Raw genomic sequence first — 24,450 nt, 5'->3', positions numbered from 1 at the left:
AACATTCAAACTTATCTTTGATGTCATAACTCAAACTAAGAATAGATTTTTTTTTTTAAAAGTGCCTTTTATAAAAGGTGGTTGAAGACTCACACAGGTTAAGATCACTTCCTCTAGGAACAGTTTCTATTCATCGACTCATTGGGTATCAAAGCTGAATTCTTAAACTATACTCACGTATTTTTCTCATCTATAAAATATTGTAAAATGCCAAGGTCTATTGATTTTTAGATACTGCTTAACTTAATAAAATTAAATTAGATGTGCTTTGAGGTTATTATGTCCTTGTGCAGCATTATTTGGTGGTTTTTCAGTCTAGTAGCAGGAATTTTAAAGCAAATATGACCAGGTTGGAAGAGGTATGGGAGAGATTATAGTGATTGTTTTAATATTGTAGTCTTATGCTAGGCTTAGGAAGCATCCTGTTTTTCAGGTTTCTGGAGCCTAAATTTGGGTTCTAGTCTGTTCCTATAATACTTTTTAATGTGATGAATATTCTGAATCTTGTTAACATCTGATCAGTGAAATCAATTTGCTTTTTTGTCTTAAAGATTATGGAACACCACAGTAGTATAATGTGTGGTAGATCTAACTTACTGTTTTCTGCAGTTCGTTTAACATGCTGTGTTTTTTATATAAATGTATACCAGATGCTTCTGTCAGACTTTTCTCATCACCATATTGAAATGGCATGTACTCTGTTGGAAACCTGTGGAAGATTCCTTTTTAGATCACCAGAATCTCACTTAAGAACCAGTGTTCTTTTGGTAAGAGCAAACTCATTGTCTTATGGGGGAGGGTGTCATGCACTGAATTAAACCAATTACTGCTTTTATTTTCTGGCTTTGTGCTGTGGTCTGACCATAATGATGATTGTGACTAATATCTTAATCATCAGTTACAGTGTTCAAGCACTAGTAAGTGAAAACTTAATGAAAGTTTTATTTGAGTGCTCAGGGAGGATAAAGTTCTTGATTCTTTAATAAAAACAGAGACATGTATGGGAGGAAAATGAATCAGTTTTCCTGAAATCTTGTGTCCTTGTTGTGGAATGGAGTTCAAGGTGGACTGGTGTTACGTATGTTCAAGCCCTACTGCTACTTTGACACTATCAACCTTTGTTTGTAGTCCTATGGACTTGTATCATCTTGTTACTTGTAGCCTGTCCAGTGATGTCTCAGCTCTGCCATTACACCTCCTGTGAGAACAGTTTTCTGAAAATATTCTGGAGAATGCCAGTTGACCTGTAAATTTATTCATGACTTAAAGAAAATGTAAATAAAGAATTAAATTTCTGAAGCAAAAAGCTATTGCTTTTGAACTACAAATAATTCCAAGGTAGTGGAAAAGCAGAGGTGAGGTTGAAAGCCTATAGTAGCTGTATCTGAATGTGCCTTTTCCCTTGAGGGGAAAGATGGTAGTGAATAGAACTGGAGACTCTAAGATATTTTAACTGGAGGTAAAGACAATTGTGAAAGAGGTGTTTTCTGTGCCCTGTGTGACAATCAGGGGTTCTAAATTTGAAGAACAAGTTTATGAAGACACTAGAGGAAGGAGTTTTAGAAATAGAGATTGGTAATTAAGGGTAGAAGTGGTATCTGTAAGTCTAGGTAAGTACTGGCAAAGATTTAAAAATAACAAGGATTAGCTTTGGGTTGTCTTTAGTTTGTAAATTTGAGCCTTGAATAATATATTTACTGGCTTGAGAGACAATCCTAATGCCCTTTGTCTGTGGCAAGAGACTGAGTCAGATGTGGTTGAAGTGCTTCAGAGGTAAATACTAGCAATGGGAAATGGCATTAAATTAGAAGCAGCTTGAGCAGATACTGACCAACTAATAGACCATGTTGTTGGTATTAGATGGCTGACTAGGTTTTTTCATGTTCCCTTCAAATTCGTGCCCTACGGGAAGAATACAGATGTATATCTGCTGTAAAGAAAGTAGCTGCTGTGTTTGGGGGAGAAAGTGGATGTAGTTTGCCCTTCTGGAAGGGAGTGGTTTAAGTGTTTGGAATCTCTTTCTAGAGACACTGGCTCTTGACAGTGATGTTTCACAGCTTTTCTGTATTTATCTCCTTTCTTATCAAAGCACAGGCTTATGCTTGACAGGTCTTTCTCTTGAATCTGTAGCCTCCCTTCTCATTCTGTAGAGTTAATGGAGAAGCAGTTGTTGTGTACTTGGGTATATTGTTCAATTTCTTTTCCACAAAATGCTGTTTTTTCTGAACCTCTTTGAATATCAGAGCATTTGTTGCGATGGTGTAGTCAAAGAGGTAAGAGATGGACAAATTAACTGCAAGCTCTTGGCTCATGCTTTTTGTTGCAGAGTGCTTTGTGTCATGAAAGGTTTGATTCTCTCAATTTCCTAAAGGTTTCCAGCTGATGTGTTTTATTGTTAAATGTATTCCTTCCCATAATCAACTATTTTCCCCCTGAAAGTGCTGTTCCATTATCTTTAAAAGACACTTTACTGCTGCTTTTTGGTAGTTAATAAGAATTTTAGAAGTCAGGAAAAGTTTTACCAGAGCTGCTTTTCCTTACTGATTACTTTTAGTCTTACGCAGTACAGAAATGCTGATGGTTAGCTGTATTGCTGAAATCTGCTGGATGAGTGCTAAGCATGACTTAACTGTGAAGTCTAAGACAAATCACAAACTGAGCCTTAAAGCTTCACAAGATTTCCAATAAGTAGTCTTTTCTTATGCATTGAGGAACTGGGAGAAGATAGAAATGGCAAATAGTTTGGGATATTTACTGATTAAGATGTAAAATAGGCTAAATAGTATAGTCTACAACCATTTCAGTAAATGTATCTTCTAATGTTGCCCTATTGAAACTACAAAGATTACTTTTGACTTAAATAGCATTGTACAAATTGGGTCATAGGCTTATCCTATGGCTCAGTGTGAACTGTACAAGAGATTATTCCCAAAGCAAGCTAATTAGGCTCTTGTGGGGGGAAAAAAGAAGTGTAAAGCTGATCTTATCAATGACTCTTATGGGTAGAATTAAGGCCTGTTGATCTTTTAAATAATTATTGGTCTTAATCTTTACCGCTGATGGTATACTATGTAGTAAGATGCCAAACAGGTTGCATGTCTCCTATTAAAGACAATATTACTTTGTCCTGATGTGCAGAAGGTCATAGTTAAGAATGGATTTTTAATAATTAATTTTCCCTTAATTACTTTTAAAGTGTTCTATAAGAGTGCCACAAACTTAGCGGCACTACATGACTTATTCTAGAGGAACATTTACTGATCACGTTCTGGATCAGTTTGTGGAACTACTGTTATGTTTTGCAAATTATTTAAAGATTCTTCTTTTATCATGGCAATGTTTATTTTTGTTCATAATTCTTGGCAAGTCTTTCAAATTCAGTGTCCTTTTTATGTAATTTAAAATATTAATGTAAAACTAATGGCTTTAGGATTGCTTTATTTGAATTGGTGCTTTGGAAGGAAGATCAGCAGCATTACTTGATCTATGTTTCTGTAACGTAATTGTGTTAAAATGTCAAATTTTTGTGTTATGCTGTTGTGATCTTGTTAAAAGAATATTCAAAGTTTGGGTATTAAAAGCTTTCTGATGCATTTTTAATCCTTTTAAGACAATTGTGTCACATTGTCTTTAAGCTTTAAAGCAAGATCACTTATATTTATAAACATATGGAACTATAGCTGTACAGTGGCTCATTTCTCAGGGTGACTCCTTTTGTAGGTGCAGTTGAACACATGGGAGAACATTGTACAGACAGGCTGTGACAAAGTAATTACTTGTAGTTAAAATAAATTGTTTTTTCACTCTACTAGTAGTGTGCTTCCAAGAAATCTAAAATTTTGGTTTTGAACTGTTAGAACAAGTAGAAGGGCAGAACAGTGTAGGTAGTAAAGGGGAGGAGGAGCTGAACAGTTTCAGTGTTGTGTTACAATCTGATAATTTAACTGTCAGTCATGCTGAAATGTTTTTCTGAACTGGGCTTTTTCTGTCTGTTAGGTTTTACATGGTGCCTATACTGTCACTTTGTGCTGATTTGCAAAAATTAATTCTGTTTCTCACAATGCAAATTGGTATTACCAGTTTTTTGAACTGTGGGAGGCATGAGCAAGACTGTTAACCAGAAGAGCACATCACGAGATTTTATTTTGAAATGGATCTGCAATATGCACTATATACAGAGAAGTTTTTGTTACTCATCAAGGGGGAAAAAAATCCTTTTACTGTTTTAACTTGGATGTTTTAATGTTGTTTGTGATCTGTCTCCCTTTATCAAAGGAAAAACAGAAACCTAATCTTCATATGTAATGCTTTACCTTTGTAATTCTTCGTTTTAGCCTTATAAAATGAAGACCCAAAGTAGTTCATTAGCATAAAACACTTTATACTGCAAGTTTTGCTTTTTTCCTCTGAAATGTGTCAAGGTTTTTGTTATTGTAGGCAATGTATTGTTACAGTTTCTTTCCTGCCTGTCCATCTGAATTCATGCCTTAAGTGAAAAAGGGTTGGAACACACGTGGTTGTTCAAAATGGAGATGGCTTTTAACAGAGTTTAAGACTAATACCATCCACTTAGAGTTAGAATATATACTTGGGATTGTTCAAAAAATGTTAAATTACAGTGATTTTCAGACTTGGGGTAGTGCATATTGCCCTTTCTGGGAATAAACATTTTAATTACAAGCTATGATTGACAGTAAAACATGCAACTTCTTATAACACAGGAAAACATACAAATTATGTAGGTTTAGTTTCTTCAAAATTTATTTGCAAGTCCTTCTGCCATTTTCTCTGTTATGCTTTACTTTGCCCCACTTCATTTTCCAGTTTGTAGTAAAACATTAGAAATGTCATAAGGCAGCAGAAATGTATTTTTCTCTTGATACATCTAGAAAAGGTAGAAAATTTACTAAGTAATACTAACTTACATGACACGGTAAGGTTTTGGATCCTGTAAACCACTGTAAGTGTTTTTCCCCACATGAAACAGTTTATGTACTCAATTATTAAAGCGCTGTGCATCTCTTAAGCACCTGTAAGTAAATTTGCTGCTACTTGAGAGAAACTTCCCACTTGGAAAGCAACAGCCTTATTTAGGGAATCAAAGCGGAGGCCATTTGTGTCATGGAAAAGGTTAAAAATGAAATGCCTTAGGCTTTGTGTCAGATTGAGACCTCCTGGCAATAGATGCACACAATCTATGAGGAAAATCATGTTATTTGGTGGGTTACTATGTTACACAAAACTACTTTTCCCTGTTGAATTAGCAGCTGAAACTCAAGGTTAAGGATCTGTTTGAGTATATTTACGTTTTGGTTGAACTGAACTACTGCCTTGTAAAAGCAACTTGAAATCACTCAAGTTTAGTGGAAAGTCCACCAGAATGAAAAATTCGGTTGCTTCACCAACGTTCGAAGGAGGTTTAAACTCTTTCCATTACTTTACTGGGCTGCATGAATTATATGTACTAACTTTTGTGTACGGTGATAAAATGGTACTTGCACCTTACTTTTGCTTATCTGTTTGCTGTAAATTACTATGTAGCCAACCTCTATGAAATAATAGTTTTCTTTTCCTGTTGAACCACCTTACAGTGATTTTAGAATACATGGGATTTTACAATGTAAATAAAAATCTAGTGCAATTTCTAGAATTACACACATATATAAACGTGTGTATAAAAAAAGTTCTGTAATGGAGTTAAGCTCATCTTCATCTTTAACTGTAAAAATCAGTAGCTTAGAACTGCTGGTTTTGTTCTTGTACAGAGTTTTTAGATCCAATAAATTTTTAAAGCCCGCAAGATAAATCTTTAAGTACATATCCAAAATGAAGTATGGAGAAAAGGTGGTATTCAGTGAGGAAATTTCCTGACAATTAAGCACACTAATTAGTGTTGATGTAGTAACCTTTAGCTTGTCTGTTTTTTTGGGTTTTTTTGTTTGGTTTTTTTTTTCATTTTTATTTTCTTCCCCTGAGATACTACTTTATGGTAGGTACTGTTTTCCTTGCAGTCTGTTCTGCTTGGGTAAACAGCAACAATGGAGCATGTAATAAGAAAAATGCCATTGCCTAAACCATTGAAAATTCATGTGAAACCATCAATATAAACCTTCTGGAATCACATATTGTAAAAAGTAGATTGCCACTCTTATGATGATTCACTATGCTTGTGTCAAGAAATCAGTATTTCAGCTGCTTTAGTTAAATAAAATCATGTTTTGAATAGAGTGGCTAATAATCTTATTAAACATTTATGTAAACAGTAACATTTAGATTTCAAGTTAAACTTTAAATACTTCTCTGAAACTTTTTCACTACAGGTGAACCATTATAAAAATAGAGATTGTAAAGAAAAGCAACCTTGGAAATAGCAACACAGAACTATATATATGCTTTGTCCTTTCGTGTCCCTACCCAAGCATTTAACTTCCTTTTCTGCAACCTTTCATGTTTCCTTTATCCCAGACTTAACTGTAAAAGCCTTTGGCTTGAGAATGTAGTATGTCGACGTCTTTAACTGATTATTCGTATTTACTTCCAGGAACAAATGATGAGAAAAAAACAAGCAATGCATCTAGATGCGCGCTATGTTACAATGGTGGAAAATGCCTACTACTACTGTAATCCTCCTCCAGCTGAAAAAACTGTGAAGAAAAAACGTCCTCCTTTGCAGGAATATATTCGTAAGCTTCTTTACAAGGATCTCTCCAAGGTCACCACAGAGAAGGTAAATCCTTTTGAAATCTTTGATACAGATTTTACTGGAAGTGATGTAGTATTAACTTTCAAAGGGCTTGGGGAGGGTTATAATTTATTTTTTTTTAATTGCAAGGAAGAGGGATTGTGTCCTTGATTGTTAAGATAGTTTTGTTTCTTTTATTGTAATGCACGGAAGCTCCAGTCGTGCACCTGCATTCTCCACAGTTGTTAAGTGTTGAACACACAGAGAATGAAATAAGAATCTTTGTACTAAATATCTTGCATTCAGAGCAAAAGACTACAGTTAAATACAGACTGTAAGAACAAGGAAATTATGGAACAGATTTGGACAGCTTGATTAGTAGTTCGAGGACAGCAGTTGGGTTACACCTATAAAGTTTTCCATAGCTTTGGCAGATCTGGAGGATGCTTGAAAAAGAGCGTGTGGTTGCTTGCAGAATGCTTTCAGGGGTTTCATCACAACCCTGAAAAAGAGGGGATGGCAGTGAATATCTTGGTATTTTGCCTGCTAAAATGTTAAGCTTGTCTTAAAACTTGTTTAGGTCCTGAGACAGATGCGCAAGCTGCCTTGGCAGGATGCAGAAGTAAAAGACTATGTTATATGCTGTATGATCAACATCTGGAATGTGAAATATAATAGTATTCACTGTGTAGCCAACCTCTTAGCAGGGTTGGTTCTTTACCAGGAAGATGTCGGAATCCATGTTGTGGATGGAGTGCTAGAGGATATTCGACTGGGAATGGAGGTAACCAACCAACATTTTTATTAAGCCATACTCATCAGTTTATCTTGAAAGGAAAGCAATAAAATAATCATGCTCAAAGAAAAGAATCCTTGGATTCCTTTTTTTGTCTGACTTTTCTACCTCAGTTGTTTGCTTTATGTAGGTTTATTTGAATTAAAAAAAACAACTTCTCCCCCCCCCCCCCCCAAAAAAAATAAAACGCCCAACAAACTGCAAAGATTACTAGGACAGCTATTTTGTCCCCCCTTATTATAGTAAGGGGATACAATTTATTCTTGCACAGTACAGTCAGATTCATGCAACTTCAAGTAACTTTGGAGACTAGTCCATATTTTGATAGGGGTTATAGTTAACAAGAATTCTTTGGGCAATGAAAAATCATTATAGATTTGAGGTAGAATATGTTAAATGTATTTGAACTTTATAATAACTACTAGTTGACCAGCTTTCATAAATACTTTCAGTACTTTTTAAAGTTTAATTTTGTGTTGTGTGCATAGCTGTAAATAACCATCTCTTATTATAATGAATTCATCAGTTTAAAATAAAACTAAAAAACCCAAACAAAAGTCCACGACCTTTTACAAAGATTCTATTATATCTGCATGATTAAGTGATTTTTCTTTGTTGTTTTTTTGATAAAGGTTAACCAACCAAAGTTTAACCAGCGGCGAATCAGCAGTGCCAAGTTTTTGGGGGAGCTTTACAATTATCGAATGGTGGAATCAGCTGTAATATTTCGAACTCTGTATTCTTTCACATCATTTGGTGTGAACCCTGATGGTAGCCCTAGTCCACTGGATCCTCCAGAGCATCTTTTCAGAATCAGACTAGTCTGTACAATCCTCGATACCTGTGGGCAGTATTTTGACAGAGGATCTAGCAAACGAAAACTTGATTGTTTCCTCGTATATTTTCAGGTATTCTAAACTAGTTCTGTAGATTACTTTAACAAGCTAATGTAGGTCAGTCTGTTACATATTTCTCTCATTGTTCTCTAGCACTCTAATTTTTAGAATCCTCCCTGATAGCAGTTTTATTTTAAAGTGACATGTATGTTCAGTTATGTTGATGTTACTGTTCCAACAAACTAGCAGAACACTGGGGTAGCAGTTGATTCACTGAAGGGCTTAGGTTCCCTCCTTCAGGGGGTCTCAGCAAGTGGAAAAATGGGCTGACGACAGAAACCTTGAAAATTCCAGTAATGGTAAGTATCAAGCCTTCCAGTGGGGATGGAATAGCTCCATGCAACAATTCTGCCTGGCACTGACTACCTAGAAAGCAGCTTTGCAGGAATAGAGCCAGGATTCCTGGACTGTATGAATGTGACATTAAGTTCTGCACCATTAGGGTGATGAAGGCCAACAGCATACTGTATTGTGTTGGCAAGGGTGTAGCCAGTGGATCAAAGAAAGTGATTCTATTTACTTTTTTTTTTCTTCCCCTTCCCTTCTGTTTGGCACTTGAGGCCACACCTGGAGCACTGTTTCCAGTTCAGGGCTCCCTGGTAGATGAGAGGAGAGACATCAGCAAACTGAGCTGAGTCCCATGGAGGGTCACCAAACTGATCAGGAAGCTCTTGGATCTCACATTGTGGGTTTGCTCAGCTTGGAGAAGAGAATGCTAATTAGTTTGCTGTCCTTGGCTAATAGTGTTTGTAGAGAAGGAGGAATCGGATACTTCTCAGGCATGTGTGGTGAGAGGATGAGAAGTAATGGTCACGAGTTGCAGCAAGGAAAGTTCTGATTCAATAGATGTAAGGGGGAGAAAAAGATTTTATAGCAGGAGTGTTCAAACACTGGAATAGGTTCCTCTGAGCGAATGTGGAATTCCAGTCCATGGAGTTCATGCTAAAATTCTTTGGACTTAATTTTTTTTTCTTTCTGCTTCTCTCTTTAAATTATACTAAAAGAAGGATATTAAAAAAATTAAGGTGATAATGACTTATTTCAGGCCTGCCAGATGCATATCCTTCATCTCTGAGATGTAAAATGATTTTTTTGAAATACAGTGTGGTCCTAGTTTTAACCCAAAATAAACTTGTCAGTGAAGAAGTCATATTTTTGTTACACCTTAGAATTTTCAATGTGTTCCTTTTGACTGTGTCACCTTTTTAATAAACGTTCTGTTAGTCCTACTTCATTTTCAGTATGAAATGAGAGTAGTGATGTGAAATCTTTGTGGTTTCTACCGTACAAACATGGCTTTTGCAAACTTTGTAAGTTAAATAGTTTATAAATGCCAGTGTGCATATAACTTATTTGAATATTTTATATTCTAGCGGTATGTTTGGTGGAAAAAAAGCCTGGATGTTTGGACAAAAGACCACCCATTTCCTATAGACATAGACTATATGATCAGTGATACACTGGAGCTGCTGAGACCAAAGATAAAGCTCTGCAATTCTCTGGAAGAAGCTATCAGACAGGTGCAAGACTTGGAACGAGAATTCTTAATAAAATTGGGTAAGAAAATGTGCAAGGGAAGTGAGGTCTCTTTGACAATTCCTGTAGTTCTGAAAATTATCTTTTGTATGGTGATGGGCAGCTATTGTTATTATCACAATATGATCTTTTTATTCTCATAATAGAAATATTTTTGTAACTCCTTTGCCTTTTTCTGATCACCATAGAGATCATATAGAATCTCCATAACTCTGAAGTGATTGAGTGGGTTTTTTAAAATAAGTAAATAGGAATATGATTAATATAGTAGTATTTGGAGAGGGGGAGTGTGTGTGTATATATGTATTAGTATATGGAGTAGTGTGGTGCAGATGATGAGGAAGCAAACTATGAATTTTGTCAGAAAAACTTAGGAAGCACAGTCTAATACAAACAGCAAGGAATATCTGTGCTCTCAGTTACTGCAGCCTCTTGATTGGTGAGCACTGGTGGAAACCAGCTTGGTCATTTTGGTAGATTGGTTGCTTGCAACTCTTGTTTCTTCACCAGTTCTAGATTTGACTAGAGCTGCTGTGTCAAACATTAGTGTAAGACTACAATAGAAGAACATGTTTTGCTTTTAAAATGCTGTTGGGTACTTTGAGCCTTACACTTCCTTTAGAATAATTCTGAATGGGTTTTACATTTCAGTAGAGGCCAGAGAATGATTTCCTTTTCATGAATTAGAGCTTTTTCTTTAAAATGTATCTGTTGTCTAGGTGGTGTGCTAGCTTGTAGTTCCTGCTAAAACTAAAGTGATATACATTTATAAATCTTGCTGTGTTAAAAATCAGTCAATTTCAGGAGAAAAAAGCTGGGCTCAGTTGACGAAATACTGGTTAGTGTATGTATCTAAAACTACTATCATATTAACTTTTAAATGTTTTGTACGTATCAGTTCTTACTAATTATTGGATACTACTGTGCTCATTTCTTACTAAATGGAGTTGTTTTCTAATATTCCATTTTTCTTTGAAGACAGCCTTGGTTATGAAAAGCTTTTATATGTAAATTTTACACTTTATAAGTGTTAATTACAGTCTTACAAGCACTTCATCTAGTTGGACGAGTTCAATTTTTAAGAATAAACCTTTAATCCTGTGGGATAAGTATGTGTAATTGCCAGGTGAAGCATTGCAACTTCTGGTTTAGGAGGAATTTATATTTTTAATATACTGTTCATTTAATTGACATGCCTTAAAATTACCTATGTAGCAACTGAAATGCAGATAAAAATTTTCATATAGTATGATCTAAATTACTGGCTTTTATGCTCTCAAAATAACTGAGAAGTAATTTACCACTAGTTACATAAACTATAATATTCTTTTGAAAGATACTCGGCACTTTCTTCCTACATATCATTCTGTTCTCTGAATCACCACCACTATAGCAGTTGAATTTGGTGTAGTTAAGGGGGAGATATAGTCACTGAATGTAAGTGTTGGAGGACATTTTACTGTGTGTGTTTTGGCACGAGCAAAGCCTGTCTATAGTACAGCCTTTAAAAAGGGAGTTGTCATGTGTCCCCACCAAGTATGTTGCTTTTCTTGATGTTGGTATTGCTTGCTATTAAACATCAGTATAGGCTGGGATAATTCCTAGTCCTTCTATTCGGACTGTTTGAAGGTGGTCTCAAGAAGGCTGTCATCTGCCTTTCTGATCTTTGAGGGTTATGATGATAGGTGCAAGCATATCTGAAGGAAATAAGGTTTTTAATACTTTAGTAGAAGCTCTAGTAAAACTGCAGTGCTTGATCAATTTGTCCCCACCATTCCTCGGCCTATGGACAATAACACTGAGAAGGTTTTGTGCTGAACACTGTGATGTGCTTTGCTCTTTATCAGTTTGATGTGTAATTCTAGGCAGAACAGTGGGGTGGCTTGTTGCTTGCAGACCTTGAGTTGGGGACTGACTGTTGGTTCCTGTGCTGCTCTGGTGATTTTTTTTTGTACTAGTGAGAATATACTGAGTGATTCAAAAGAAACTCTTGTGTAATTATGGAGCAGCACAGATTTTGAAAAGCACAGTGTTTTTAAATAGGGGGAAAAAAGAATGCTTTGAAACTTTGGAAATATGAAGGAGGAAGAGTGTGTGTTCACACAGAACTGAAATCCTCAATAACTACCATACAGCCATATATATAATTTATTTCTGAGTTTTGTCTAATTCAAGTATGGCTGTAAAGATTCACCTCCTCCTAAAGCTAAGCTTTGTGATCTTAGTCAAATTTTTGTAAAGAGACCTGGCTGTATGTGTATTGCATCTCTTAAAGGCATCTGGAGCTGGAGCAAAAAAAATAAAATTAAAAAAATAAAATCTGGTATGCCCCAAACCACTTCTATATTCAGAATCTAGACTTCCGCTTAAGAGTCATGTATTGCTGCTTGTTTGCTCTCTGCCATATGCGAAGAACAAATGGAGTGCTATGAGCACAGAACGGATGTGTCTTTTGCTGTCCAAAAAACTTTAAGCTAACGGCCAACCCAAAGTATGGTTGGTATAATGTCAGAATATGAATGACGAACTGTATAGTAACTGTATTGACTCCTTAGTAAAATCTTTGAAAAATTCCTGGCTTAGATCTGCTGTGTCACAGAAGGCTGGTGTCAACATAGCATCCTGCTAGCTCAAACCATGATTCTCTGGAGGATTAAGTGGTTTTGTAAATTAATGAAAAAAAGATTAGAAGAATGCATGAGAACAATAGTGTATACTGGAAGTTTGTTCTTTTTTTGCATTGGATGACTTAATTTTTGTAATAACTGTTCTCTAAAAACAGATCTTCATTTTTTTCCTGAATCAGAACCATGTTCAATATTTTCTCTGAAAACAATTCTAATTGAAATATATATCTAAGACTTAATTGGACACTGAAGCACTGAAAGAAACTAAAACTTTTTTTCACTACTGTGGGAATGGTATAGATAAGGGCATTACATTGAAGGATACCTTCTTGAAAGAAAGCAGAGGTTTAGGGAGCTGCACTTGATACCTTACACACAGAGTAAACTAAATATCTCGAGGGACATTTGACACTGTCCCGCATGACATCCTTGTCTCTAAATTGGAGAGACATGGATTTGATGGATGGACCACTCAGTGGATAAGGAATTGGCTGGATGGTCGCACTCAAAGAGTTGTGGTCAACGGCTCGATGTCCACGTGGAGAATGGTGACGAGTGGCATTCCTCAGGGGTCAGTACTGGGACTGGCACTGTTTAACATCTTTGTTGGCGACATGGACAATGGGATTGAGTGCACCCTCAATAAGTTTGCCAACGACACCAAGCTGTGTGGTGTGGTCGACATGCTGGAGGGAAGAGATGCCATCCAGAGGGACCTGGACAGGCTGGAGAAGTGGGCCCCTGAGAACCACATGAAGTTCAACAAGGCCAAGTGCAAGGTCCTGCATGTGGGTTGGGGCAATCCCAAGCACAGCTATAGGCTGGGCGGGGAATAGATTGAAAGCAGCCCTGAGGAGAAGGACTTGGGGGTATTGATTGATGAGAAGCTCAACATGACCCAGCAATGTGCACTTGCAGCCCACAAAGCCAACCGTGTCCTGGGCTGCATCACAAGAAGCGTGACCAGCAGGTCGAGGGAGGTGATCCTGCCCCTCTACTCTGCTCTTGTGAGACCCCACCTGGAGTACTGCATCCAGCTCTGGGGTTCCCAGTACAGGAGAGACATGGAGCTGTTGGAGCGAGTCCAGAGGAGGCCACGAAGGTGATCAGAGGGCTGGAGCACCTCTCCTATGGAGACAGGCTGAGAGAATTGGGGTTGTTCAGCCTGGAGAAGAGAAGGCTCTGGGGAGATCTAATTGCAGCTTATGAGTATCTGAAGGGGCCTACAGGAAAGGTGGTGAGGGACTGTTTGTCAGGGAGTGTAGTGACAGGACAAGGGGGAATGGGTTCAAGCTGAAGGAGGGGAGATTTAGATTAGATGTTAGGAAGAAATTCTTCCCTGTGAGGGTGGTGAGGCACTGGCACAGGTTGCCCAGAGAAGCTGTGGCTGCCCCTGGCTCCCTGGAAGTGTTCAAGGCCAGGTTGGATGGGGCTTTGGGCAACCTGGTCTAGAGGAGGGTGTCCCTGCCCGTGGCAGGGGGGTTGGAACTAGATGGGCTTTAAGGTCCCTTCCAACCCAAACCATTCTATGATTCTATGACAGAGGTGGCAAGCAGGTCAGTAAAGAAAACTGCAAGATGAACTAAAATGCAGTGAAAGAACTGTCGGTTCTGTCTAAAAGTAGGATGAGCACACTAGGTAGTACTTTTGGAAGAGACTCTGATTTTCTAAAAACTTTACATGGGCACCTACATCCTCCTCAGCCTTGGAGCATTAGAAAAGAGTCAGAAAAGTTTATTACAGGCTGAGAAAAGTGTTGTTTCAAAACTGCTAATTGACAGTAGTATGAAGCACTGGAACTAAGACTGCAGAGTCTTGATGTCTTCTGGGTTCTGCTGGTTTTGTAGAGCATCTGTAATTTAGTGCTCATATTTCAGTGCATGTCTCATAAGGTGGCATGTTTAGTTTGAGGGTATTTTGAAGCATTTGCAGAGTGCAGCTTCTTGATTGCTGTTTTATGGGAGACTTTAAACATTTTCCATAATTTTTTTCTCCTTTTCTGGCAGGGAAGTTATTACCCTTTACAAGTAAGGTAGCTATATAGAAAATGTTTCATTCAGAAGTTGAATATTATGACCCACTGGAAGTTTTAGTGTTCAGTAACAATGGACTTTTGAAGTGATCTTCCACTTGGTTATATGTGTTCTAATGTTCTAATTCTTGTTCTAGTTCCTTGTTCTAATTCTTTCTCTTTTTCTAAATTTCAGGAATTGTGAATGACAAAGATTCCAAAGATTCCATTACGGAAGGAGAGAATATGGAAGAGGATGAGGAGGAGGAGGAAGGTGGAGCAGAGACAGAGGAACAATCTGGAAATGAAAGTGAAGTAAATGAGCCAGAGGAAGAGGTGAACTTAATTATTTACCTTGCCTTGCATTAAAAAAAGAGAAATTAATATTTTGATTACTCATTGCTTGCTAAAGCCCTTCTATGTCACAGAGTTAGCAGTTGAAATGTGGGTACGCACAAACAAGTCAGGATATTTCCATCCCAGTTTTGTGTATATGGAAAAGTGAATACTGAGTGTCTGAGATTTATTCCAGAAGAACTGTGGCACAAACTTGAACCTGACAACTTTGCTCAGGGTGTGTGCTGCTTCTCAACAAAAAGAGGCCTTCAGTTTTTTGGCATGAAAAAACTTTCAGATAGCTTCTTTATCTGTTGTAGAAGCAAATGTATTGACTAGATGTCAAAGCAGTTATGTAGGAAAAAATAACAGGTGTTCCGAGTATGCCTGTATAATATGAATAAATAAAAGATTTACAGAGCATAACAACCTTCCTTGTTTACTGTGCCAGTAATCTTTTGAATCAAAAATGGTGGAGACAATATAAAAACCAGACATGTACATAGAAATTCTAACTTGTCACTATGACACAGCAAAGTTGACATGATAATGGTAGTGTTATGAGAAAATTAGTTTATCAAGGAAATAGGAAACACTTTTTTTCTCCTTATGCTTGGGTTGGTTGTTTTACTAGTAAGCTTTCTTTAAGTCTGTGCCTCTGAGCATTGAAGTTCCTGAAGTTTGGCTGAGTTTGTGCCTTTACAAATTAATAATATGATTAGAATCATAAATGGTTGGGGGGGTGGGGAAAGGATTTCTGGAGATCTTCTTGTCCAGCCTCCTTGCTCAAAGCAGAGGTCATCTACAGCAAGTTTTCTGAGGCAATGTTCAATCAGGTTTTTAATATCTGCAAGGATGGAGGCTCCACAACCTCTTTGGGCAATCTGTTCCAGTGTTTGAACACCATCACAGTAAAGGCGGCCTTTTTTTCTTGAGTTTAAATGAAATTTTTCAACTTGTGGCCATTACCTCAGAGGGGTCTGTCACTGGCACCACTGAGAAGGGTCCGACTCATTCTTCTTTACTCCCTCCCTTCAGTTATTTATACACATTGAGAAGATCTCCCACCCCACCCTGAGCTTTCTATTTCCCGGGCTAAACAAGGCCATCTCGCTCAGCCTCTCCCCCTTTGACAGGTGCTCCGGTCCCTTAATCATCTTCATGACCTATTGTTGGACTTGCTCCAGTATGTCAATATCTGTCTTGTACTGGGGTACCCAGAGCTGGACACAGCGACTCCAGATGTGTCCTGCCAGTGCTGAGCAGGCAGGAAGGATTACCTCCTTTGACCTGGCGACAACACTTTTTCCTAATGCAGCCCAGAATGCAGTTAGCTGCCTTTGCTGCAGGGGTGCATTGCTGGTTCTTGGTCAGTTTATTCTCCACCAGGACCCCAGGTCCTTCTTTGCTGAGCTGCTTTCCAGACAGGCAGCATCTAGCCTGTGCTAGTGAATGAGCTTGTTGCTCATCAGGTGCAGGACTTTGTGTGTCCCTTTGAACTTTATGAGTTCTTGTCAGTCCATTCCTCCAGCTTGTTGAGTTCCCTCTGAGCAGCAGCACAACCATCTGGTGTATCAGCCACTTCTCCCAGTTTTTTGCTGTATGTTTGTGAAAGTGTCAGGTAAAGCCCAGTGAGTTCAGACTGAACCATTAAATATAAAACATAAACAAATTTACTAAGATTGAATTGAACTAACCATGTTCGGATGGGAAGAGGGTAGGAAAGGTGCAGAAAACATGTATGAGGAATCAGATAAAAGTGATCTTTTTTGTTTTAAAACAGTCAGAAGTTACTCTGTTCTCAAATTTTAAAAATTGAATGTTTCAGGAGGGCTCTGACAATGAGGAAGAAGAAGGTGAAGAAGAGGAGGAAGAAAACACAGATTATCTTACAGACTCCAATAAGGAAAATGAAACCGATGAGGAGAATACAGTATGTCTTGTTACTTTAGATAAGTGAATTGACTTTTGCATCTTTGGTTTTCTTTACTCAATGCTTTTTGCCAATGCTGCTACAAAACATATCTGGGAAAACATGGCAAGAATGCTTTTTACTGTTCTTTCAGTAGCTTATTTTTGTATTTGCAAACTTCCATTATTACCCTCTGAAAATATTTATGCCATCAACTTTACTACAACATGTTTTCACAGGACGGTTTACTTTCACAGGTAGCTATACTGGAAATGATTGCATAAATTATGGTTTTGCAATGCCAACAATATAGCAAACCGATACGGTACAACAAGGTAGACTACTCTTCACTAGATGTCAAAACTGAAAAGGAGACAAACAAATACAGATTTGAGACTGGTAGATTATAACATCTGTAGCAAAAGAACCCATCTGGTTGAGCCTACATTACAGTTACATAGAAATGAAAGTAATGATCATTATAGAGCAATGTGTCGGGGTACTGACTTCAAGCACTTTTGTTGTCATGTGCTTTCCAAATACTGAAGAATAGTATCTGTCAAGATCATCTAACTGTATGGACTGAATGGAAAAAATAGGTGTGGTAGGGATAGAGACTTTTCTTTGTTGCTACATCTAGAACGTGCATCTGTACACATAGACTAGTATGTCAGAATGTTATGAGTGGCCAGCCTTCATAATTGATGCAATAAACATCAGAAACTATTTCAAGAAAGTAATCCAGGCTGAAAACTTTAATAATTTTTTTTAAGCTTTTGATTATTTATGATATGGAAGCAGTGAGGCTATTTTTCCCCTTATTTCTAGACTGAATGTTCATATTTCTGGATGTAGAGTAATAGAAGGGTTTTTTCCCATTGCAATAGGAAGTAATGATTAAAGGAGGAGGCCTTAAGCATGTCCCTTGTGCAGAAGATGAGGACTTCATTCAGGCATTGGATAAAATGATGCTGGAAAATCTTCAGGTATAAATATTTATTTTCTTAATGCAATTAATGTAATTTGCTGTACAGCTAACTGTATTTGATTTGTTTTTTCAAGGAAATAAGATTGATGTATAGCTTACCATACTAAAGAACATGGTATTTTTTTCTTAGTTGTGGCCTCTTCTCTGCAATCGACATGTTTGGATAAGTAGCTTTTAGTAAAATAGCTGTTAATTGCATTGTTTGCTCACTGAATATATGACATGCTGACAGATATTTTATTGGGTGAATAACAGCTGCATCAGATACTATGCTGTGCTTCAGATTTTATCCTAGACTATCCAGGCCTAGGTTTTAATATGTTTAAAATGTAGCTGCATTTAAATTTACATAACCTGTAAGTCCTGTTTGAGATTTTTGGTGGGGTTTTTTCCCCCCCCCAGTCACATCTGGTAAATATTTAAATATTGAGTCTTGCAAGCCCTGTATGAGGAATACATTAATAACATGTTACAAAAAATTCTTGAGTGTCGAATGTCCCATTCTCAAATGTGTTTAATCAAGTCGATTTCTTTCCTTACAAGGTTAGGCTATCTAAAATTTCTTTGAAATTTGAAGTATTCCATCCCTGTAACTTTCTCCTTCACAAGCAAGGAAATCAAAGGAAAATGTCATAAAGCCTAATACATTTATTTATATATTACTCTGTTTTCTTGGAAGGTTAAAACTTTTCTCAGTCATGAAAATATGAACGTTGCCAGACTGACATTTTTAGCATGTGATCCTTTATAGAACTTTTTTTTTTCAATAGCAACGGAGTGGTGAATCTGTTAAAGTACATCAGCTGGATGTTGCTATTCCTCTGCATCTCAAAAGTCAGCTCAAGAAGGGTCCCCCACTTGGAGGTGGAGAAGGAGAGTCAGAGTCTGGAGACACAATGCCATTTGTCATGTTAACACGAAAAGGCAACAAACAGCAGGTAAGAGTTCATGTGAGGTATAGATATTGCTTAAATACATAAAATCCTTTCACTTTTCTGAAAGTCACACTCTGTGGCTTTAAGTCACAGAATTTTTCGTTTCTTCATCCTTTTATCAGATTAGGATGCAGGCATTTTAATTTTGTGTAGTTTCTTGGAATTCTTGGTTGTTAATAGAAATGATGTGGGAAAATTCTGTGGTTAAATTGTACTGTTACTAATTCCATTTTGTGATCACCCCAGTGGGACAGTGGTATGTTCTATGTGTATTTTAAACATAGTTCTTGAAGATGAACACTTGCGGTTGGTGGAAATTAAAGGGAAGAGAAAAAAAAAGCATAAAGAATATTCCAGCATCTTCAAGATTCTACAGATTTTTCTGAAAACACAGTTAGCTTCAAATAAAGATATATGGTGTTTCCTAAATTCCATTTCCTAAGTAACTGCCACTTGGTTGTATTTGTTCAACTTGGGGAAAAAAAAAGTCGTTATCTCTGAAGGCTTTTTTAGGGGACTCTTCCGGAATGCACTGAGTGAATCTCTTGGAAAAACTTAGATGGAAGTCATGTTGATATAACAAATAAACCCCTTGCTTCATGCAGCCAAGGTATACATTTGTCTTGGCTCTTTTCTCCAGTATATGTTTGAATTTTCCTAGGTCAGCAAATGCATAGTATACAAATCAATGCTTAACACATTCCACATGCATTTCTTGTCATGGTTTAGGTCTTTTAAAGAACCCTTTTCATTTTGGTTGTATACATTGGTGATGAAAATTAATGACTTGAGTTTATAGGGAAAGCAAAACCAAGATGATGTTTCATTCCATGCATCTGTACCTTTCAAGTGTTTAGATCCAGGCCATTACTTTGTTTTGACTTTCATTACCTGAATTGTGACAGTAGTGTCACAGCTGAAGTATATAAACCTGAAGTAGAGTTTTTCTCCATATGAAAGACACTTTAAAAATCTGTGTAGAACATGAGAAGGTCTCTTCTCATAAAACACTTGAACTAGTGAGTGTGTGCTGTGCTAAGTGCGTGCTTTGAAAATGTAAGTGGCGATATCTACTTGAGTGGGCACATACATGCTTGCGTTTAGTAGTGATGATTAACTAATTGTTTGGTTATTCTGTTTTCCTGGAACTTGAATGTTGTATACAAAGTCCTACAGCAGTTTTGGGTGGGAGTTTTAACTGTTGTCATTGGGCTGAGAAGGGATTTAAAAGAACTCTATTTTTTAAAAAATGGTGTTTAGCTTTTTCAGGATAATTTACTGGGAGTATCTGTAGCTACCAAGAATTTTAGGATCTTCATATTCTGTGTGAGGTGAAAATATTGCCGACGTGTGGCTTAAAAAGAAAGCAGAACTTGTTCAGGAGTTTTCCCTGCTCCTCCCCCAATATTTAGTTTTGGGAGTAGGCACTTCCTGCCAAAACTCTTCTCAGTGTTTCTAGAAATGTAGAAAACAGTTGCTTTACAGACTGCTTCAGTTCTTGAGTCAATGAAAGGCTTCTTTGTCCATAGTTCTGCATTCAGAAAAAAAAGTCTTAGTAGTCAGTTTTAATAGAAAAATAAGCAGGAAAGAAGAGGTGGAGTTGAAAAGAAAATAATTACTCCTTATAATGCTTTATTTTAAATCTGCATGGAAGAATGTGCACAGAGTTTTTAAGCGATGGATGCATGCTTTACTGTTTAAAAAGCTGAAAGTTTACAGCTATAACTTAAAACAGTCAAAAGGAATATGCAGATAACCTGGAAGGCTCTAAGTAGCTTCTTGTCTGTACGGTCACTGAAATTAGTATCATCGCCTCGCTATGACATCAACCTAATCGCTTGCTATGTTAGCAATTGGTTTGGTCTCTCTGTTCTTTGTCAATGGTGCTGCTGAAACTAGAAATCTTCACTGTAAAAAGTACTTACTGATGAAACTGATGAATGTGCTGTGCTTCCTTCCAGAGGTTAATATTTGGTAGTTGAGGTCCAGTCACTAAATACTCAGTTCACGTGCCAATCTTCAGCCAGATTTTAGTCGAGCATTGACAACTAGTTTTTTGAAGCAACACAAGAGCAACTGACTGCTATTTACCAGCAGTATACAGCCTGAACTAATAGTCATTGCAGGCTGATAGTAACAAGCTGCCATATTTTATCCTTTTTTTGTCACACTGATTTACCAAAACAGGCAATAGCAAGCATATTGGGTAGATCAGTGTCTTGCAATAGATGGTTTTTTCACTTGTCAGCTGTAGAAAAGAAGTTGTATGACAAAACTTACAAAACTAGTAGCAGTAGAAGTGAACGTGGTTATTGGAAATTAGACTATGGCATCATGATTTATCCACAAGCCATGAGAGAGCAAGAGGAAATAAATATTGCCATCACAAGGGATCAGAGCTGAGGGCTGTCCAAGAAGGTTTTATGCCAGGTAGGTGTGAACTAAGGTGAGATTTGGATATTAGAAAGTCACATAGTGTCAAGAAATTTAGTTAATACCTGAGACAAAAATTTCCTTTCACTTGAAGGATTTTCAGCAAGGTTCCATAAAAGAATGGTAGTGTCCATGGAATAGTCAGGTCTGGGCCTTGAACGTGAAGGTCTTTATCTCAGTGATGTTCTTACGAAATCTATAATCTCATGTTCTGAATGATCATTTTCTAATCTATCTTCAGTTTGCCATCTTCTAAGTGAAGTCCTTATCTTCTGTCCCTATCTTGCAGATTTTATACCTTTGACATACCTTTTCAGTATTTCCATATCAGAAATGTTTCATTTGCTCAGTAATCATCATATCCTTTAGTAATTGTCATCAGTGATGTAATTTCAGATGGCAACTGTCTAGTTGCCTTCAGATAGCGACTCAGTGATATTTTGTTAATTACCAATCTGTTATTTGTATCTGTTTCTTTCATTTGCACCCTTCTATATTTCAGGTTTCTTTTTTCTACTTTAAGTGTCCTGTCTGAAAACACTTACCGGTCCCATTAAGCTGATAAATCCATAGAACAGACAAAATGTAAAGGACATATTAAGGAGCTTAATGGTTAAGCTAAGGAATGATTTTTATCGTGAAATGCTGCTAATGGGTTAGTTATTTGTGTGGTTAGCATAAAGCTCATTTGACAGTATCTGGGAACGTGCATAGTCTGCTCAGCAATAAGTAACTAAAGCTTACTTTTCTGTTGGAATTTCAAGAACTTTCTTTTTTTCCTTCCCTGCACACCTTCATAACAAGCTTTATTTATGTTCCATATAATACGCTATTAACGCCTCCCTACAAAAAAAAGAATCTTTTGCCTGATTTGTCTCATTTGAATAAATCTTCTAGTTGATCGGGTTTTACTGTACCCAGGTTTTTCTCAAGTCTTTGCAAGAATCTCTCTTCACTGTTTCAAACACAGTTTATATTCAAATACTGCACCTGAGTACTTGGTGCCTTCTCACACTCATTATTCATCTGCTGCTAGTGGGGCACTCCTATCTAATAGATACCTTGAGATTTCTTAGTAATTGCTACATTAAATACTAACCATACTTAATGAGGATTTTGCTTTTACTACATACCTTCTCAACAGAGGTTTTGATAATGTATCTTTCTGTCTGCAGTTTTTGACAGTGTAGAAGAAAAGAACACTTAAAAATTTGCCCCTGCTTCTATTTCTGTAGAAATAGATCTCAGATGACGAGAACAAGCTGCAGGATTCAGCGTAGTTCCTGGAATATTGAAAGTGATTATCCTTAAATGCATTACCCTGCTTATAAGCATGGAAATACTTATTTCTAATGGATGTGAAGTTGAAGGAAGAAGTGAAATTTTTCTAAATATGTTCTCAAACTTCAGCATTAACAGGTTTCTGAAAACTATTGTTTCTGTTGCAGATAAGAATCACTTCTCTGTTTTGGAACAACTGTAAAAAAAAAAAAAAAGCTCTGTGGAAATAAAAACTTGGATTTTTCTGACTCTGGAGAAAAAGAAAGCATCTTTCCTATGCCTCTCTGAAAAGTCTCAGCTGTATTTTTCAGGGAGAGGGTCCTTCTGGAGGAGTAGCACCAAGCTTACCTTTAATGTAGCTTATGGCAAATCAGATAATGTGTTGAATGTGTAGAATGGCTGTTTGGGTGTGGGGGAGGAGGAAAAGATTAAATTTGACACCACAGTTGTCTCCAGACCAAGTAATAGTACTGTGGAGCTAGAATCATTCATAAATGGAAAAGTACTGGCCAAGGAATGCCAGGGGATATCTGAAATGCTTGGAACGTTTCTCCTCTGTTATTACAAGGGATAACAGTAAAAATTCTGTGCAGGGGCTTCACCTCTTTGGAAGATAGAGACCTTTGGAGGGAGATGCAGCTTTCTGCGCCAGCTGTGGTGCTTTTATCACAGGACTAGTGTAATTCACTGTATCGGCTTGTACAAAAATAAGAATAAAGCATATAGCTATGTGTTCCTGGTGAAAGTTAATCAATTTTGTTACCATAAATACTCTGTGTCTCTTGTTGCCTTAGCAGTACATCAGCCTGTCTTGTATGTTCTCTGTGTCTGTTGGTCTGAATATCTTGTATTTTTCATGCTTCCATATGTGAAATAGAGTTTAAGACCAACAAACAACATACTTTCCAGTAGAAGCTTCTGTAGAAAGCATCTCATCACAATAACCTAGAAATAACCATAACCCTTCTGTATTTTGGATTGTCTTGTGGTTGTTTTTTTTCTGTGATGAGTGCTTAAAAACTCATTTTCATTTGCAGTTTAAGATCCTAAATGTACCAATGTCTTCCCAACTTGCTGCAAACCATTGGAACCAACAGCAAGCTGAACAGGAGGAGAGAATGAGGATGAAAAAGCTCACTTTGGATATCAATGAACGGCAAGAACAAGAGGACTACCAGGGTAAGAAAATCACCAAGCGTTTAATTTTTACTTTCGGAGGAACTTTTGTGGATCTACAGAAAATATTATTTGTGATAATTAGCACTTTGAGTTCTGAATATTAATTTGTAATGCTTTGTGGAAAACCTGTATTTTAGGTTCAGTCATTCATTCTTTACTCCCTGGTCTCTGTGCTTGAAGAAGTTTGTATAGCCCTTCCATGAAAGGAGTTTTCATGTGGACATCAATAAATCTCAGCATTTCTGTTTATTTTGGGAAAGAGGAAGAACTGAGATTGCTTCCTTAAAAATAAGATAACATAAGTGATGTCTGTGGCATCTGTGCAAAACAATTGAGTTGGTTACAAGAGGAATTAATTCTGTGCAACTTAAACTTTGCTTTTTTAGATATTAATAGGCAAAGGTATTTAGAATCTTCATCAGTCTTGCTAAGACTTGCAAATACTAAGAGGTAACCTTCACCTGAGAAATAAAAACTGTCACCTCAGTTTCATATTGCTACAGGCTCTAGGAGTGCTATTAATCTGGAACATGAGAATACATTAACAGAATGAAGGTTTTGTACAAATTACATATCTTTAAAAAAAAAATAGATCATTTAAATCAGGAATTTTGGAACCTGGACAGATTGAAACAAACAGTTAATACAACAGATCATAAAGCCCCTAAACTGGGGCACTTGATGTGTTTGGTTGTTGGGTGGTTTGTTTGGGTCTTTTTCAGACTCATCTTTCCTTGGCTTACTCAGATAGTAAACAAAGCCAGACCAATAAAAGTGACAGTGTTCTGTTCTTACGTTAGTATTTCCATTTAACATCTCCAAAGTTCTTGCTTTATCA

The 24,450-nt window shown here is 37.1% G+C and overlaps 1 protein-coding gene across 3 annotated transcripts in view; it reads left to right on the top strand.

Annotated features, from left to right (window-relative positions):
* The window catches only part of UPF2 (UPF2 regulator of nonsense mediated mRNA decay), a 67,405-nt gene that overhangs the window by 31,119 nt on the left and 11,836 nt on the right, over nucleotides 1-24,450 (top strand). For all 3 annotated transcript variants that reach the window (XM_054825833.1, XM_054825843.1, XM_054825822.1), the window contains 10 exons: nucleotides 651-767; nucleotides 6,542-6,727; nucleotides 7,263-7,466; nucleotides 8,111-8,386; nucleotides 9,748-9,931; nucleotides 14,745-14,884; nucleotides 16,713-16,817; nucleotides 17,684-17,782; nucleotides 18,555-18,722; nucleotides 23,471-23,612. In XM_054825833.1, the coding sequence (XP_054681808.1) occupies nucleotides 651-767; nucleotides 6,542-6,727; nucleotides 7,263-7,466; nucleotides 8,111-8,386; nucleotides 9,748-9,931; nucleotides 14,745-14,884; nucleotides 16,713-16,817; nucleotides 17,684-17,782; nucleotides 18,555-18,722; nucleotides 23,471-23,612 (1,621 nt within the window). The remainder of the gene's footprint in view (nucleotides 1-650; nucleotides 768-6,541; nucleotides 6,728-7,262; nucleotides 7,467-8,110; nucleotides 8,387-9,747; nucleotides 9,932-14,744; nucleotides 14,885-16,712; nucleotides 16,818-17,683; nucleotides 17,783-18,554; nucleotides 18,723-23,470; nucleotides 23,613-24,450) is intronic.

Source organism: Grus americana, chromosome 1 (assembly GCF_028858705.1).
Source record: "Grus americana isolate bGruAme1 chromosome 1, bGruAme1.mat, whole genome shotgun sequence".
Classification (NCBI taxonomy): Eukaryota; Metazoa; Chordata; class Aves; order Gruiformes; family Gruidae; genus Grus; species Grus americana.
Note: the sequence above shows the minus strand (reverse complement) of the source record. Positions and strands in the feature narration are given on the sequence as shown.